This window comes from Sporothrix brasiliensis, assembly GCF_000820605.1.
Source record: "Sporothrix brasiliensis 5110 chromosome Unknown Cont15, whole genome shotgun sequence".
In the NCBI taxonomy this organism is placed as follows: Eukaryota; Fungi; Ascomycota; class Sordariomycetes; order Ophiostomatales; family Ophiostomataceae; genus Sporothrix; species Sporothrix brasiliensis.
In genome coordinates this window covers 536,605-551,868 of record NW_024467134.1, presented here as the reverse complement: position 1 = coordinate 551,868, position 15,264 = coordinate 536,605, and the positions used below count along the sequence as shown (strand labels likewise).

At 58.8% G+C, this 15,264-nt stretch overlaps 4 protein-coding genes across 4 annotated transcripts; 1 reads left to right on the top strand and 3 right to left on the bottom strand.

Moving 5' to 3' along the window:
- Positions 1 to 625: 625 nt before the first annotated feature.
- Positions 626 to 3,100, bottom strand: SPBR_05646 (uncharacterized protein; the record flags this gene model as incomplete). The annotated part of the gene is made up of 1 exon (XM_040763909.1): positions 626 to 3,100. One exon carries the CDS (start codon positions 3,098 to 3,100, stop codon positions 626 to 628), a length of 2,475 nt encoding a protein of 824 aa, XP_040621967.1.
- Positions 3,101 to 4,198: 1,098 nt separating this feature from the next.
- SPBR_09222 (uncharacterized protein) lies at positions 4,199 to 4,946 on the bottom strand (the record flags this gene model as incomplete). The annotated part of the gene is made up of 2 exons (XM_040767348.1): positions 4,199 to 4,546; positions 4,632 to 4,946. 2 exons carry the CDS (start codon positions 4,944 to 4,946, stop codon positions 4,199 to 4,201), a joined length of 663 nt encoding a protein of 220 aa, XP_040621966.1.
- Positions 4,947 to 7,585: 2,639 nt separating this feature from the next.
- SPBR_05562 (uncharacterized protein) lies at positions 7,586 to 10,864 on the top strand (the record flags this gene model as incomplete). Its single annotated transcript, XM_040763825.1, has 2 exons — positions 7,586 to 7,705; positions 7,778 to 10,864. The coding sequence occupies 2 exons, from the start codon at positions 7,586 to 7,588 to the stop codon at positions 10,862 to 10,864; spliced, it is 3,207 nt and encodes a 1,068-aa protein (XP_040621965.1).
- Positions 10,865 to 11,132: 268 nt separating this feature from the next.
- On the bottom strand, positions 11,133 to 12,104 carry SPBR_06089 (uncharacterized protein; the record flags this gene model as incomplete). The annotated part of the gene is made up of 1 exon (XM_040764351.1): positions 11,133 to 12,104. One exon carries the CDS (start codon positions 12,102 to 12,104, stop codon positions 11,133 to 11,135), a length of 972 nt encoding a protein of 323 aa, XP_040621964.1.
- Positions 12,105 to 15,264: the final 3,160 nt, after the last annotated feature.

Sequence of the window (15,264 nt, the reverse complement as noted above, 5' to 3'; positions counted from 1 at the left end):
TTGGATTGGATAGAAATGGACGAGTCCCAGAGCCCGGAGAAGCGGCCTTTCGTGGTCCCGACATGTCCGGTGCCAAGAAAGATGGCTTCAGCGTGCGGTACAGTGCGCTCTACGGAGACGACGGAGCGCACAGAGGAAATCTATTTCATGTTGGCACACCCTCGAGGGGCGTGCGCCGTGGCCCGCGTGTTTAAATAGCCACGGATTCTGCCACGGTATTGCAGGGGATAAAGTCGATAATGGAGGGTCGCCTACCTGGTAAATTGTGTGAAGGATGAGCAGATAAATGAAGAATGAGGTAACTTAAAAAGAAAAAGAGAAAAGAAAAAAAAGGACGGCCCGCAATCATGGCATAACACGATAAACAGGGGAGAGGCTGTGATGGAGATCACGGACATTGGCTTGCACATCATGGCGGAACTGTGCGTCTGTGCATCGATGTGTTTTATGGGTAATGATGCTTGATATTCAAAAAAAGGATCGACTCGAAAACAAAGTCATGTAGGTTTGTCATGGCAAGAGGGAAGCAAATAGAACAAAAGCAGCCGCTGAAGAACTAGACCAAAAAAAGGTAGTAATTCGGATCCCATCGGGCATTGGCACAACCACCCCGCCCACGCCCCGCCTAGACAAGCTTCCATGAACAAATGGCCTGCATGGACATGCTGCAGCGCCCCATGCGCGCACGGTAGTCGGCCATGGTGGCGCCCCGCAGGTCGCGCCCGTCCATGGTCGTGATCGCGTAGCAGAACAGCATGTCGCCCGGCCGGCCCAGCCGCCGCCGCGGCACGTCGGCCCAGAACCACAGCGGCTCGTCAAATTCCACATCAAACATCTCGCTGTCGTCGCCGCCGCCACCGCCCCGCCGCTGTCCGTCGGGCGACACCGACTTGAGCATCATCGGGTACGGCCGCAGCCCTTGGCCGCCCTCGGCCATGGTCCAGTGGCGGCACGCGCGGCCCAGCCGGAACGCAATGCGCTCGTTGGGGTCGCCGCGGCTGACCTCAATCTCCTGGCTGGCGGGCGCCATGGACTCCTGGGCAATGAACTGCTGGGGCCCGTTGGAGTACAGGATCACGGGGTCGGCCGCCATCTTGTCCACGACGTACTCGGCCCACGTGGGCACGCGCCCGTCGGCGCGGAAAAAGTACCGCGGGTTGTCGGGGAAGTGGCGCTCGCCAAAGGTCTCGTTGTCCATGGTGAACATGACGGGGTTGAACTTTTTCTCGTAGCGCTCGGCGCGCTTGTCGGAGACGTTGCCGGCGCCCCAGCAGGCGTCGAGCAGCTTCCAGTCGCCGCCGTCGATGCGGACGGCGTTCCACGCGTGGCCCGTCGGGTCGGCGGGCGGCACCGGGTCGCCCGGCCGCACGGTTTGGAACCCAAAGCCTTTGCCGTGGCCCGTGACCACCACACACTCGAGACCCGCCGCCAGCGCCAGCGCCTCGTACACGCGCGCGTAGCCCTCGCAGACCGCCTTGCCCGAGAAGATGCGCTCTTCGATGGACTGGCCGCGGGGAATGCACCCGCCAAAGAAGCCGTCCACGTCGTAGGCAATGTTGTGGTGGCACCACGTAAAGATGGCGCGGGCCTTGTCGGTCTCGGACGGGAAGTCGTCGCACAGGTTGTGGGCTAGGTAGCCGACAGGATCACGGCGCGGCAGGCGGGAAATGGGGAACTGCGCGGCGACCGTGTCCGGGCCAGAAAAGTCGCGGCACTTCATGCACTCCTCGTCTTCGCTCTTCTTGGGGTAGAATCCGGGCAACCCGCCGCCGCCGCCGCCGCCGCCGTTGGCGCGTGGACGCGGTCGGGTCGGCAGACTGGGGCGATCGTCCGAGTTGTCGTCGTAGTTTTTGTTGTTGCTTTTGTTGTTGTTGTTGCCGCCGCCGCGGACCGCTGCGTCGACAAGAGCACGCGACGGCCGCGGGGCAAGTGGTGGAGGTGCGTCGTCGTCTTCTTCAGGAATGTCGTCCCGCCGACGGTTATTGTAGCTGCTGCTGTTGTTGTTGTTGCCGTACGGAACTTGCTGGGGTCCCGGTCGTCGGGGCTGCGACTTGCCCGAGCTGAAACCCAAGTCCAAAGCCGACTTGACCGTGTTGCGTCGGGAAGGAAGGGCCGGTGCCGGGCCCTCGTCGTCGTCGTCGTTGTCCAAGTCGCCTGTGGGCCGCCGTGGAGGTAGGCGTGGCGGCAGGGCCGGTCCTTCGTCGTCGTCCTCCAACCGCGGACGGCGGCCACCACCGGGACGGGATGGGAGTGCCGGTGCGCGTTCGTCGTCGCGTCTGTCGCGGTCATTCCAGTTGCGTCCGCTGTCACGCTGCCGGTCGTTCCAGCCGCGGTCCTGGTCCCTCTGTCGGTCCCAGTCGCGGGGGCGTTCGTCTCGTTCCCGGTCCGCCCGCTCGCGTTCGTCTCGCTGCCGCTCCCGCTCTCGCTCCCGTTCTTCCTGCTGCCGTTCCTGCGCCTCCCTCTGCCGCTCCGCCTCTTCCCGCTCCTTGGCCTCGCGCTCGCGCCTCGACGGCGGCAGGTCCGGCAGCTTGGTCGTGCCAAACGCTGGTGGCAGCTTCCGCCCGCCCACGTTTGCATTGCCGCTGCTGACCACCGAGTTGCTCGTCACCGACGACACGCGGCTCAATGTCGTGTTGGTCGACAGGTGCGACCGCACGGACTCGGACGACGGGCGGCGGTCGACAAGCGACGCAGACGTGGCGGCGCGCTGCAGCGCACCCACGGTGACGGTGGCGGTGGCCGTCGCCGACCGTGGAGGCAGCTTGGGCGGTGGGCCGCGGAGACCGGCAGCCATAGCGGGCGGCGGCGAGGTGTAACTGGGGCTGGAGACGTCTGGCTTGGGGACGATGGGTTTTGTCCCAACCGGTTTCGCGGGCTTGGCTGGGATCGCAGGCTTTGTGGGCGGTGGGGGCGGCGGACGACGGGCGCCGTTTGTGGTCGTTGTGTTGGCGGTCGACGCGGTCGAAGCAGCAGATGACGACCGGACGATCGGCGGCGGCGTGGATGCGGCGGGCGGTCCGGAGCTGAAGTTCTTTTGCTTGTTGAGTGCGGCGATGCGCTCGGCCAGCGTCGAGAACTGGGGTTCCTCTACTTCCGTCATGGTGGCGGTAGGGGCGGTGGTCGAGGAGTCGACGAGTCGAGGCGAGTGATGATAACTGCTTTAATAAAGATGCGGTCGAGGAGGTGAAAGGGTGAAGGGCGAAGGGTGAATTGATGTCAGAGGTGACGAGGTAAAGCGATGGAGATGTCGGCGTCGACGACAGCCGTTGTCGAGTGAGGCAGTAACGAAGGAACGCTGCCGTGATGCACGATCGGCAGCACAATACACCATACAACGAGTAGATGAAACAATAATGGATGGGCCAAACAAGAAACAAAGAAACAAATGTGGAGGAGGAGGAGAGGAGGAGGAGAGGAGGAGAGGAGAGAAGGGAGACACGACGAACCAGGCAAAACGGCCGTTGGGTGGTGGGGTGCGGATGCGGCGCAGCAGGCAAGAGCAGGGGCGCCAAGGGCTGGCTTCGTTGGATTTGGAAGCCGCAACGCCACTGGTCAAGTACGGAAGGCGCTGAGGGTGCTGTAAGGCGCTGGGGCTGGGGCGCTGGGGCAGGTGCCAAGGGCCCAAATTGGTGTTTAACTCCTGTACGATGATCCTTAGGTAAGGGCCAGGCCCAACAATACGAGAACCTGTGGCTGGGCGACGTGTACTCTTTTCGTCGTATTTACTGAGACATTCATTTTTCTATCTTTCTTTGCAAGTATTTTTCAAGTATGATTTGGTACAAGTCCTGTTTACTGTGCGATCTCCGAGTTTGTGGCCTTATGGTCGCTCTTTCCTTGTGGTCGCTCTCTTTGAGGCCGCACAGCTTTCCAACTTGGGAAAGACAAAAACGTCCCGCAAGGCAAGCACGATCTGCGGGCGTGGAGGCGTGGAGACGACAAGCAAGAGCAACACGGCCGACCCGCTAGCGCCGTAACTTCAGTGGGGCCCAACACGTGCTCAAGAGATATCAAGATGTTCTGCATTGCATCTACATCCGTCGTCTCGGTAATCTTCAGATCGTCCTCTCGCGAATCGACTAGTTTATCCTGTGGATTGACCTTGGATGGCTACTTTGTAGTTGCTACCATTATTTACTGCGGATATTCCGTCTATTGAACGTCACCGGTCCACCGATTCAACTTGTCGACGAGTGTCTTATATCTCGTCCTTTCGTCCTTTCGCAGTCGGCGCAGGAGCAGCAGGCGTGCCCTCCGTACCCTCCGAGCCCTCCGAGCCCTCCTCGGCCATTTGGCCCGTCTGCGCGACACTGGTCGCCTGGGCCAGATCAAAGTCTCCGGCCAGCTTGCTCGGCGCGAGGCCCTGCTCAATGGCGGCGACGGCGTGGGTCAGGCCGGTCGTCTCAAAGGCGGCAAAGCGCCAGGAGGCGATGATGGACTGGAACCGCTGATCAATATCCTCGAGCGTGCGGCCCGTGAGCTCGGGCATGACGAACCAGACATAGACGGCGCTGGCAAACGCAAAGGCCATCCACAGATAAACGAGCTTGGTGCCAAAGTCGGCCAGCAGGTAAGGCGTCGTGTAGACGACGGCAAAGGAGACGACGACGTTGACTGCCGAGGTCCAATACGTCCATGCCGAACAGGGCGGTGACGACGGAGACGCCGTTATTGATGGCGGCGTACGCAAAGGCCATGCGGCAGGCCATGGCGTTGTTGACCAGGCCCGCCATCAGCGAGCCAAACGCTAGGCACAGCTGGATGGACCCGACAAAGAAGCCGCGCAGGGCGCCGGGCGCAATTTCGGACTGGTACGTGGACACGGCGTTCTCGACGAATCCGACGGCCAGGTACACCAGCAGGCGGCCGACGATGAACTGGGCCGTCGTCGTGCTCGTGACCTGGACGACGACCCCAACAATCTGGATCAAACAGGTGCCGAGCATGGTGACACGGTGGCCGTAGCTCTCGACGCCGGGGCCGACGGCTAGGGAGCCGACGAGCTTGCCAAGCAGCGGCAGGCTGTTGAGCAGGGCGCTGTTTTACGTGGTGAGGGCGTAGGCATTCTTTTTGGCGCTGTACGTGCCGAACTGGCGCAGAAAGGTGCCGAAGGCCTGGACGCCGCTAAAGGACGCCGAATCGTAACCGAAGAAGACGCTGCTAAAGGCGTAGACAATGCAGATGAAGAGCAAGCGCGGTGTAGCTGTCTTGAAGGCGGCCCTGCCGACGAAGACGTTTCCACGGCCGGCCATGGTGGATGATGCGTCTACGGAGGGAATTAGGTCGATGTACGATTGTGAGAAAAGAAGGGGGAAGAAGGCAGAAGACTCCACTGATGACAATCTTATATTTCTACCAAAGAAAAAAGAAACAAAAAAAGAAGAGAAGAGAGAAAATAGAAAAAAATCCTCCTTCACACCCTCTTCTTCTTTCTTCCCGGACCGAGAAAAAAAGAAAAGAAAAAGGGCAAGGAACAGCACATTACCATTATCCACTTGGCGCTCGCGGAAGGGGCAGCGTCCGTCCAGAAGAATGAGGCCGGTGTAGTCGAGAGCACCCGCCTCGTCCGCGACGACTACGTCCGCGGCCGCGTCTTCCTCGAAGCGTCCTATGAAGTCGACCTGCTGGCCGCAGCCGGCATCTCCACGACCCACGGCCGCGAGGCCCAGATCGTCTATGGCGAGTCCCTGGCCGGCATGCGCGGCACCACGTCCTACCGCCAGCTCGACGTCCGCGTCGACCCCTACATCGAGCCCGGCAACCCCGCGAGCGGCTTGCCATATGACATCTTCCCCGAACCCTTTGGCACGCCCGGTGACGGCGACGACCACCTCCAGTCCTACTCCTTCCGCGTCCCGCTGACGGACGACCCGGCCAACCGCTCCGAGGCCCGCAGCGTCCTCGTCGGCCACCTGCCCGAGCGCGTCGCACGTCGGCTACGGCGCCGTGCGGCTCGAGCACCAGTTTCACGCCCTGGGCCAGGCGTGTGCGAATGCGGCCGACCTGGAGCTGTCCGGGCAGCCCCGTGTCCGGGACATGCCCTACCCGGCGCTGCGGGCCCGTCTTGAGGCGCAGGGCGTGAAAGTGGACGTCAAGACGGCGGGAAAGCCGACGTTTCTAGAGTAGGAACGGACAGGCAGAAAGAGAAGGGGGAAGGGGGCCGGGGGTTGAGCAAAGTCTAGACTAGGCCGTAACGAGACTGCCCAAAACCCCGGACACAGCTTTGTCCGTCGCCTTCTTATTGGGAGACCAAACAAAGTCTAGCTCTGGTTAGGTGGTTGGGTCGTGGTATGCTTGGATCGCGTCCGATATCCAGGCCCGTGCCGTTTCATTGTGATGAAGGTTTTTTTGGTAGGGTGAATGAGAAGGGGAAGGATAGAAAGTGTGACGAAAATTGCGAAATATTATGTGCAACAGTTTTGAGGATGGCGAATAAAACGATCCGATCATAATAGACAGAACAGGCAGAAATAGATAGAATAAACAGAATATATGGAATAGACAAATAGACAAATAGACAGAATAGAAAACATATCCAAGCACCAGACAGCTATCAAACAGGTCAGCTGCCAATATCTGACAAATTCACAAATATTGTATCTACGGTGAGTCCGTACGATATGTCGTATGGCGTACTGTGACTGCTTCTGTCGTCTTCACACCTGCCACTAACAACTGACAGCTACCCCTGCATGGAGAGACGCCCCACTAAAAAGGCCCCATGCGGCCCCTAACACTTAGAGCCCGCCCTTTCTCCGCACCTTCCTTTGAAGCAGCCCTCATTCCTCGTTAACGCAGTAGAGCGATCTCCATCCTGAAACGAGGTGCCAGGTCTTCTAGACGTTCCCAGAGGCCAGGGCGAGACTATGGAATCCAGAGAGTGGCCAGGGAATGGCCAGAGAGTGCCCAGAACGTGGCCAGGCCGACACACGAGACGACATGCGAGCATGCAAAACCGCATTTGAGGAAAGAGGACCCTTGTTTTAAGAATCATAACACTACCAGAGGCGTACGCGTGTCCGCTGAGACTACTCGTTTTTGACGTTCTGCTCTTCTCTTGTTCTATTCCTGTTCTGTCAAGTTCTGTGACGGCCTCTCTCCAACGTTGATATCGTCTTGCTTCCCGGTCACTCCTTCCTCACTTGCATCTCAGCCTCCCTTGACCTCTTTCCGAGAAAGACCCCCACTTCACAACCTCGCGCCTTCTCTATACATTGCTGCCCCCTCTTTCCAGTCGGTCGCTCCTGCGGTTTACAGACTGCGCACCTTCCTGAGCCAATATTGTTTATTTGACAAGCAGTCCAAGTTTTTTTTTGGTCTCAAATTTTCTCTCTTCTCCCTCCTCCATATTCATCTTCTCATCACAGACATCCATCACTGCCAAACAGCGCCACAACACTCCTACCCCCAACCCCAGGCTTGCGATAGCCTTGGGGTCCTGCCTTGCAAAGGCGTCAACAAGACGTGAAATCTTGCTCGTCTCGTATTGGACAGGCAGCAAGACACCATTTTCTTACAAGACACCATTGCTTCTCCTTGCATCGAGGCCTCTCCGGTCTCTCACAGAGAGCAACTTCTGCCAATCATGGCCTTCATCGACACTTTGCCCGCCGCGACGGCGACGTCTTCGTCCTGTCCGGCAAACAACGGACCGGTCACGTTTTCGAGCCTCCCAAAGGAGGTCCAAAGAGAGATCTTGAAGCATGTTCGTCTCTCTCTTCCTCTTCCCGCACTCTCTTTTTTGCGTCGTACTAACCTCCCATCACGTCCCGTATAGTGCTCGACTCGAGAGCTCTGCAGCCTTGCCCCTGTCTCGGCTCACTTCCATTCGCTCGCTTCCGAGTTCCTTTACCACACGTTGAACCTTTCTCTGACGACAGAGAGCGAGCCCATTGCACACCGCAGCAGAGCTTTCCGCAAAGGTCTGCCCAACCTGCTGAATACGCTTACGACCAGCGACTACGACTACTCTCGCCACATCCGCCATGTCGGTCTTGGCACAATCTGCGAGATGCTGTTTATGCGGAGCCACAGCCCCTTCCGCTTCACCGAATTTCCCAGTAAAACGCTCAACACCCTCATGGTCCTTGCAATGCGCAAGGCCGTCGGCCTCGAGTCGCTCTCCTGGGATGTGAATGTCGAAATGAGCCCCGCCCTCTTCAAGGTCCTGTACAACATTGACACCCTCGTGGAGCTCAATGTGCGTCTTCATCACGGACCGTCTGCCTACCGTCGTCCAAGGGTCGTGCCGAGCAATGCCAGTGGCCACCTTTACCCACCGGTCCACCAGCAAACAACGCACGCCATGCCACTGAATGCTTTTCATGGCGATACTCCATCACAAGAAAGCTCGGCTGTGCTGTCAACGAACGTTCCCCCGCTCGGGAACCAAGGCCAAGGCGTGCCATGGACGACGCAAGCCGGTCTCGTTTTGCAGCAGATGGGTCACCCCAACAGCACAGAAAAGTCCAGCCAAACCACCACGTCGCCCGCCTCCGCTGCCCCCGACCGAAGCCAGCCTACTTTCTCGGGCTTCAAGAACCTCCAGCGCCTCAGTGTCCTGGACATTGAGGACCTCGGTGTTCTCCCAGAGCTCCAGGCTTGCGTCCACAACTGTGCCCGCTCGTTGACCCATTTGAGTCTCAGCCTTTCTAGCAACTTGACTCAGAAGAAACGCGAACGCGTACAACATACTGCAACCACCACTGCGCCGCATGCCGCTACCGCGGCCACCGCCACCACGGCCTCCGCCACCAACATTGGAAATATCAACAACAGCAACGGAACTTGGGACCTCATGCCCCAGCAGGTTGACAATTACCTTGCATACACGACATCTGGCACGCCTCACAGCATTTGGGGAGGCATAGCCGGCACGAACAGCCCGCTAGCTAGTCCCGGCCCGGTTGTTGGTGGTGTGGATACTGGAAATGTTCCCAATATTATGGCTCTTGCGAGTCTTGCCAATATCACGCACTTTGGCGGTGCAGCCAGCACCGGCCCTACCTTGTCTGCGTCGGCATCAACGGCCTCCACAGCCTTGGCCGCGGCGCAGAAGACGAAGGCGTTTCTGATGACAAAGGCTCTGCGAGACCAGGACAAGGCGCTCGCGCACATCTTTGGCATCGACCCAGACTGGTCTCCAGAGAAGGAGTCGACGAAAACAGCGACAAAGAAAATGCAAAAGAAATCGGCAGACTCGAACGCGTCCGAAAGCATATCTACTGCCGGGTCAGACGACAAGGGGAAAGGGAAGGTGGCGGAACACGACCGGGAGACGGAAGAGCGCAAAGAGCAAATCAAGATCACCCCAATCGAACCCAGTGACATTGTTGACGCTTTGCAGGCTGCCGCTGTCGAGCTCGGAGGCCCCCATACTGACAGTGCCAATGCCTCGTCCACGGCTGACCGAGAAGCGGCGGCGCTCGAGCGATTTATGGAGCTTGCCAAGGGATATCTTGCCTCGGCTCGCCCAGAGCCTTCGGCTACCAGTGCCTCTGTTGAGTCCAAGCCATTCATGCAGGCAACTACCATTGGCGAAGCATCTGCCTCCGGGTCCAGCTCTGGGTCGAAGCCGGCCTTGGATACGACGACCCCTGACGACGACACTTCTCTCTTTGGGAACGGTACCGCATTCACTTTGCCGACGCGGCCTCTAGGCACAGGTGTCAACCGGGATGTCTTGCCGGAAGATATAGACGTGGAAGCGCCCGAAGGACAGCTCGTTCTTCACCCTCACGACGCCCCGGGTGATATTGACGCCGACGAGTCGCAAGCAGAGACAGAGGAGACGGCCGAAGAGGAGAAATCGAAGCAAGGCGCCAGCACGTCCCCAACGCCAATGCAAAAGCAGAGCACATCGACTGCAGCGGGCAGGCTACGCAGCGAAAGACCGGCCTCGTTGACTTCGGAGGCCGTGACAAACTATGCGCGGGAGACACGCGGCCTCTCGCTCAAGAAACTGTCGTGCTATCTCATCCCCGTCAAGGCATCGATCCTCGGCAGGGCCATTGACCTGCTCTCCCTTGTCTCCATCACGCTTCTCAGCGTTGGGCCGCAAGCCGCCATCTGGAACCTGTTCAGCAAGGAGAACCTGGCTCACAAGCTACCACTCCGGAACATCCATACCGACAGCGTCAGCCAACCGTTTTTGCAGTGCGTGGCGCAACTCGACAAGGTCGAGCGTATCTACTTACTCAAGCGCATCGGCCAGGGCCACCTGCCCGAGAACGCTGCGCCCACGTCCTCGGTCACCAGCGCACACATTTACGAGAACATCCTGCAGAAGCACGCCCGCACTCTCCGGGTGCTGTCCGTGCGCGACATGACCAGCGAGGGCTGGGACCTTGATGACACATCGATCCGCCTCCTCGCGAGACGCGCCCGCAACCTGCAGGAGCTTGCTGCCAGCATGAATATGGGGTCCTTGCACATGCTGCAACGGTGCCTCAGTGGCTTCCGCTCGCTGCGTGCGCTTCACGTGGTGCGCTTGCGCAACGACGACACGTGCGTGTGGGTGATGCAGGAAGTTAGGCACTTCCTGATGGACATGCTGTGCCATTACCCGCACCTGCCGCTCACGTACGTCGCTACAGAGGGCAGCCATTCGATCGACCGGATTGTGCGCGTAAACAAGCGGGCCGAGCGGAAGCTGCACGCTCCCGGCCCCAGTGGCAGCACTACGGTGGCGTCGACCACCGCCAACATGCCGGTGCCCGATGCCGCCGAGAAGGAGGACGATAGCGACAGTGGTGGCGAGGACGGAATGTTTCACACGCCGGAGTTTCGCCTGGAGTCGATACTCATGTGCCACGCGGTGGATACGACCATTTTCACACAGGAGGTGCTGCACGGCATGATATGATTTGGTGTTCGTCGAGAAGGAGGGAGGCGGAGGGAGGACATGGCACAGATAGGTACGGGAGCGCGGCGGAAGTCGTTGTGCATCTATGTTCCACTTATTTAGGTCTTTTATAAGTGCCATACATTTTCTCATCTAGCTGTCTCGTTCCTCTGCATATGAACGATTTGGTAGCAATGCAAACGCACATTTGATTTCATCTAGCGTCGTATTTCGTTTCTCATAATCGTAGCAGTGGCCACAGCAGTAACAGGAAACGAGATCACAACGCTCACTCCGTCCGGAGAATGCCTACGTGCACAGAAAACCCGGCCGTCGGCAGCAGCCCTGGCGTCAACAGTGCCTCCGGCACGCGCCACACGCGGAACGATGCCACAAAGGCCGTCAGCCACGCCGTCAGCACATCCGGATCGCGCAGCTGCTGGGCGACAATGACCACAGTGGGGGGCTGCGTATCTCCCGTGCCATGGGCGCTGCCTTCGCCGCGGCGCAGCCGGCACACATCCACACACGTCTGCACCAGCGGCGCCACGAGCGCCTCGTTGTAGATGCAGTCGCAGGCCACGACGGCGTCGAAACTGGCCACGCCGCCCAGCCGCCGCCCCCCGGCCGGCGTCACCTCGTCCGTCTCCCAGTCGAGGCTCTCAAACAGCAGCGGGGCCGCCGGGCTGCTGTTGCCCGCGTGCGCGGCGCCGTTTTCCTCGAGGTTGCGCAGGAGCAGCTTGGCCACATACGGCTGGTCGGTCAAGACGTAGCGGCCGACAGTCCTCGTCGGGGTCGGGGGCGACGGCGTGTCATGGCCGGGGCGCTTCTTTTTTGTTTTCGTCTTTGTCGCGGCCGTCTGCCCCGGCGCCTTTGTCCCCTTCCCGGTCAGGGCCAGGCCAATGACGCCGGCGATGCCGCAGCCGAGCTCGAGGACAGACGACGACGGACCCAGCACGCCCTCCCCAAACAAGGGGTTCTGGGCCCCGGCCAGCCACGCGGCCACGGCCGGCGTAATCTTCCACAGCACGGCCCCCGTCGTGCCGCCGGCCCGGTTGGAGGCCAGCACGGCCGGCGACTGGTGGATCGTGAGGTCGCGGCCGGCGACGGTGAGGTCGAGGACGGCGGCATGGGCGTCGACGAAGCCGAGGTTCTGGGCGGACGGGCGCTCGTGGGCGAAGAGGAGGAAGGTTTCCTCATCGGCATCGTCGACCTCGGGTCCGAGGCGGGCCAGGAGTCGGTCGAGAGGCGAGGCGGACATGCAGCAAGTGTCCGGGGTCTTTGCTGTCGTGTCAGCTCAGCTCACTCGTCCACAAACCGCTACGGAGACGAAATCGTGTCATCCTCAATTTCGCACGCACCCTTTTGATACGATGGTCGTCCCAGAGCTTGGCCCCGAAGATCGTCTGTTCGGGACTCGGTGCGACGGATTCGTCCACAGGCGAGCGTCCTATCCCTGGAGCGCCCGTTCTCGACCTTGCCCAGGTCTCCGAGGCGCGTCAAACCTGTGCTTTGCGCTTGCTTGGGCTTGGCTCTGGTCCGCCGTCAGCCGCTCCACTGCCAGAAGCCCACTTTCACGATTCCACATAAAGCGACTTCCAGTTTCGCTGCAAAGGCAAAGCGCATACTGCACGTGATGTATCACGGGCGGACTCTTCAGTTTGCTCCAAACCCGCCGCATCACAAAATGCAAATGTCCGTCCCGGGTGTCACGCAAACCGCTCTTCCTCTCGCTGAGCGCGAACGGCGGTCGAAATCGAGCAAGACGTTATGGCCGTGCTCGTGTGTCACCAGAATCCGGCCGTCGGCGTCTGATTACAATCAGCCTCTCGAACATAACGGTCCGTTATCTCCTTGACGCCATCTTCCTTGACATATTTCGTACAGTTCGAACCGCTGAGCATTTTGCCCTCTTTTTGTGGCGTACCATTTCATTTCCAATCGGCCTTTACGGAGCAATTACACAATTCCACGTCACCCTGAACATACGCCCCAAGGGGCAAAATTGGAACATGACGATAAGCCATAGTCCTTGCCGCCTTATCACCTTGGTCTGGTTTCCCTCAACAAAAATAAAATTAGCGTAAAACGGTGTGGACATATCTTAACATGGAGCGTGGCACAGTCGTGCGCCTCCTGAACCGTCTCTGCCAGTTGTAGCAATATGAGAGGCCGGTTCCAGGGCGCGCCGGGTGACGACGACAGCTCCTGCACAGATTACAGCTTTACTGGTTGCCTCGAAGCTAGCGAGCCTGGTTCGAGGGATGCAAGGCAGGGTAGCTGGGTGGTTTGTCCGTCCGCGGAATATCCTTGGCTTGTTTGAGCTCTATTCTCACAACTGAGACGATGGCACGTCGGTCTGGCAAGGATGCTCTGAAGAATGGCACAGTCTCGAAGCTCGGCAGTGACCGTCTGACAGTCCAGCAAGAAGCAGTTGAAGCTCGACAGCTCAAAGCACTGTGGAGCACAGAACTGCCAAAGAAACACCGAAGAAAACAGCTTGGAAACAGTGTGGAGGCGTGCACCAAAATACGTGGTGACGATCCTTCTAGCCACTGGCCCACGGAATCCACCAAAATACATCGGCTACCAAGGGGGCCTGTATTTTACGCCGTATTTGCCATCCTCTTTGTTGGGGAGGGGGGCAAGACCTCATTCTACTCTGTACATTTCGGAATGGCTGGGTTATGTGTTGTATCTATTTCGTACTTAATTCGTATAATTAAAAAGTACTTCAGTTGGGAAGCGAAAACAGCGGAGGGGTGCCCTAGCACACACCGGGATTTAGCGCCATTGCCCTGCTGTCTCTTCACCAACTCCTTGCCTCGAAGTCTCCCTAGTCGCTCTTTCCCCTCTTGTAGCTGGTGTCAAGTGGGGCACATCCTGGTCGCACCGCAGCCGACCCGATAGGCATACATCGTAGGCCTTCCAAGACAGCACCAACACCAAGAAAACACCAAGAAAATATCCTGCGTCTCAATTCTCTCCGCGCTTGGCCGCCGCCACCAGGGTACTTGTCCAGGTTGCTCGCCCTGCCCCTCCCAGCCTGCGCGGCGTGCGTTAGCGCCGCCTGCTTCTCCGCACAAACGCTGCGGGATGGTGTTGTGGGTGCCTGGCTTTTGTGCTTGTCGCCTTTTGAGCTCCTGTCGAAAGAAGTCTCCAGGTTTTCTGCGCCTTGGCTCGCTCGCCCATGTCTGCCGAAGTTTTCCGTAGCTCTCCATCGTGAGCATATGAGACAAAGCACAAGTATCAAGTGTAAATCAAGTGAAAGCCGCGGTCGACGAGTCGTGCCTTCCCGAAAAAAGCATGCCGTCGTGCGTGCGACTGCCTGGCATGCGACAAGCTCGGGCTGGCTGGCGCTTGTGATTGAAGAAGGAACGACCCAGACGACACTTTACGCTCTCCATGACGTGAACCAAAGCGGAAGGGCCAACGTGCCTTTGCCCCAGAGCTTGGCCGCAGACCAACCGACAATGTGTCGATTCTCTTTCACCTCAAATCACTTGACCTCCTCGCATATACTGTGTGCCGTACGGCATATGTTTTGGCCACTGAGAGCTCGCAAAACGTACCCATAGAGCCATACTAGCCAACATTACCCCGTAGAAAAGACCTCTGTGACGTGCAGTCGCTCTTTCCCTCCTGGGCTAACGCGCCCTCCCCAGCTGCGCCTTCCCCGACTTTCTAGCCCAAAACCGCACCTGCCACTTCAGCAGGTCGCTCTTGCCCCTGCCCACAGCAGCCTTCCAGCCCTCCGTTTTCCTCCTGCCTTATGGTTCCATTGAGCTCAACAAACTTCTCACGAGAATCTCGGATCGGCCCTCCTTTCTCTCTACCTCTGACGCTTTCTCACCTCCGTTCTTCTTTTTTGTCCCTCCTCCCCTGCTTGCCGACATCCGTCGTCAACTTGCTCATCTTACTTTTGTATTCGTCTCGATCCGCCATTCGCCTTCACTCTCCATTCTGCTACCCGAACAACAACGTCGCAGCGTTGCCGTGCTAGGTCTCATAGTCGCAGCAGCTCAGAAACTCAACCCAGAACCCAGAACCCAGAACCCAGAACCCAGAAACGCAGAGTCCGAGAAAACAAGGCACCAAACGCGCCTCTGACAAAGCTCGTAAAATTAAACGGTAAGGAATCAACCAAGGATGCAGCCTCGCCCAGTCTTTCTATGAATCGAGCTCCTATCGTTTGGGGATCCCTTGTCTTGTCTCCTTCGCCTTGCTTTGCCCTCATCGTCCTCTCGTCCTCTCTCTCGTCCTCTCTCTCGTCCTCTCTCTCGTCCTCTCTCTCGTCCTCTCTCTCGTCCTCTCTCTCGTCCTCTCTCACACTCATACGTTCCACATCCACGACCTTTGCCTCGACCTTGCCCTGTCACCATCCTCACCCTGCGCAATATACCCCTTTAGCCAAAGTCACG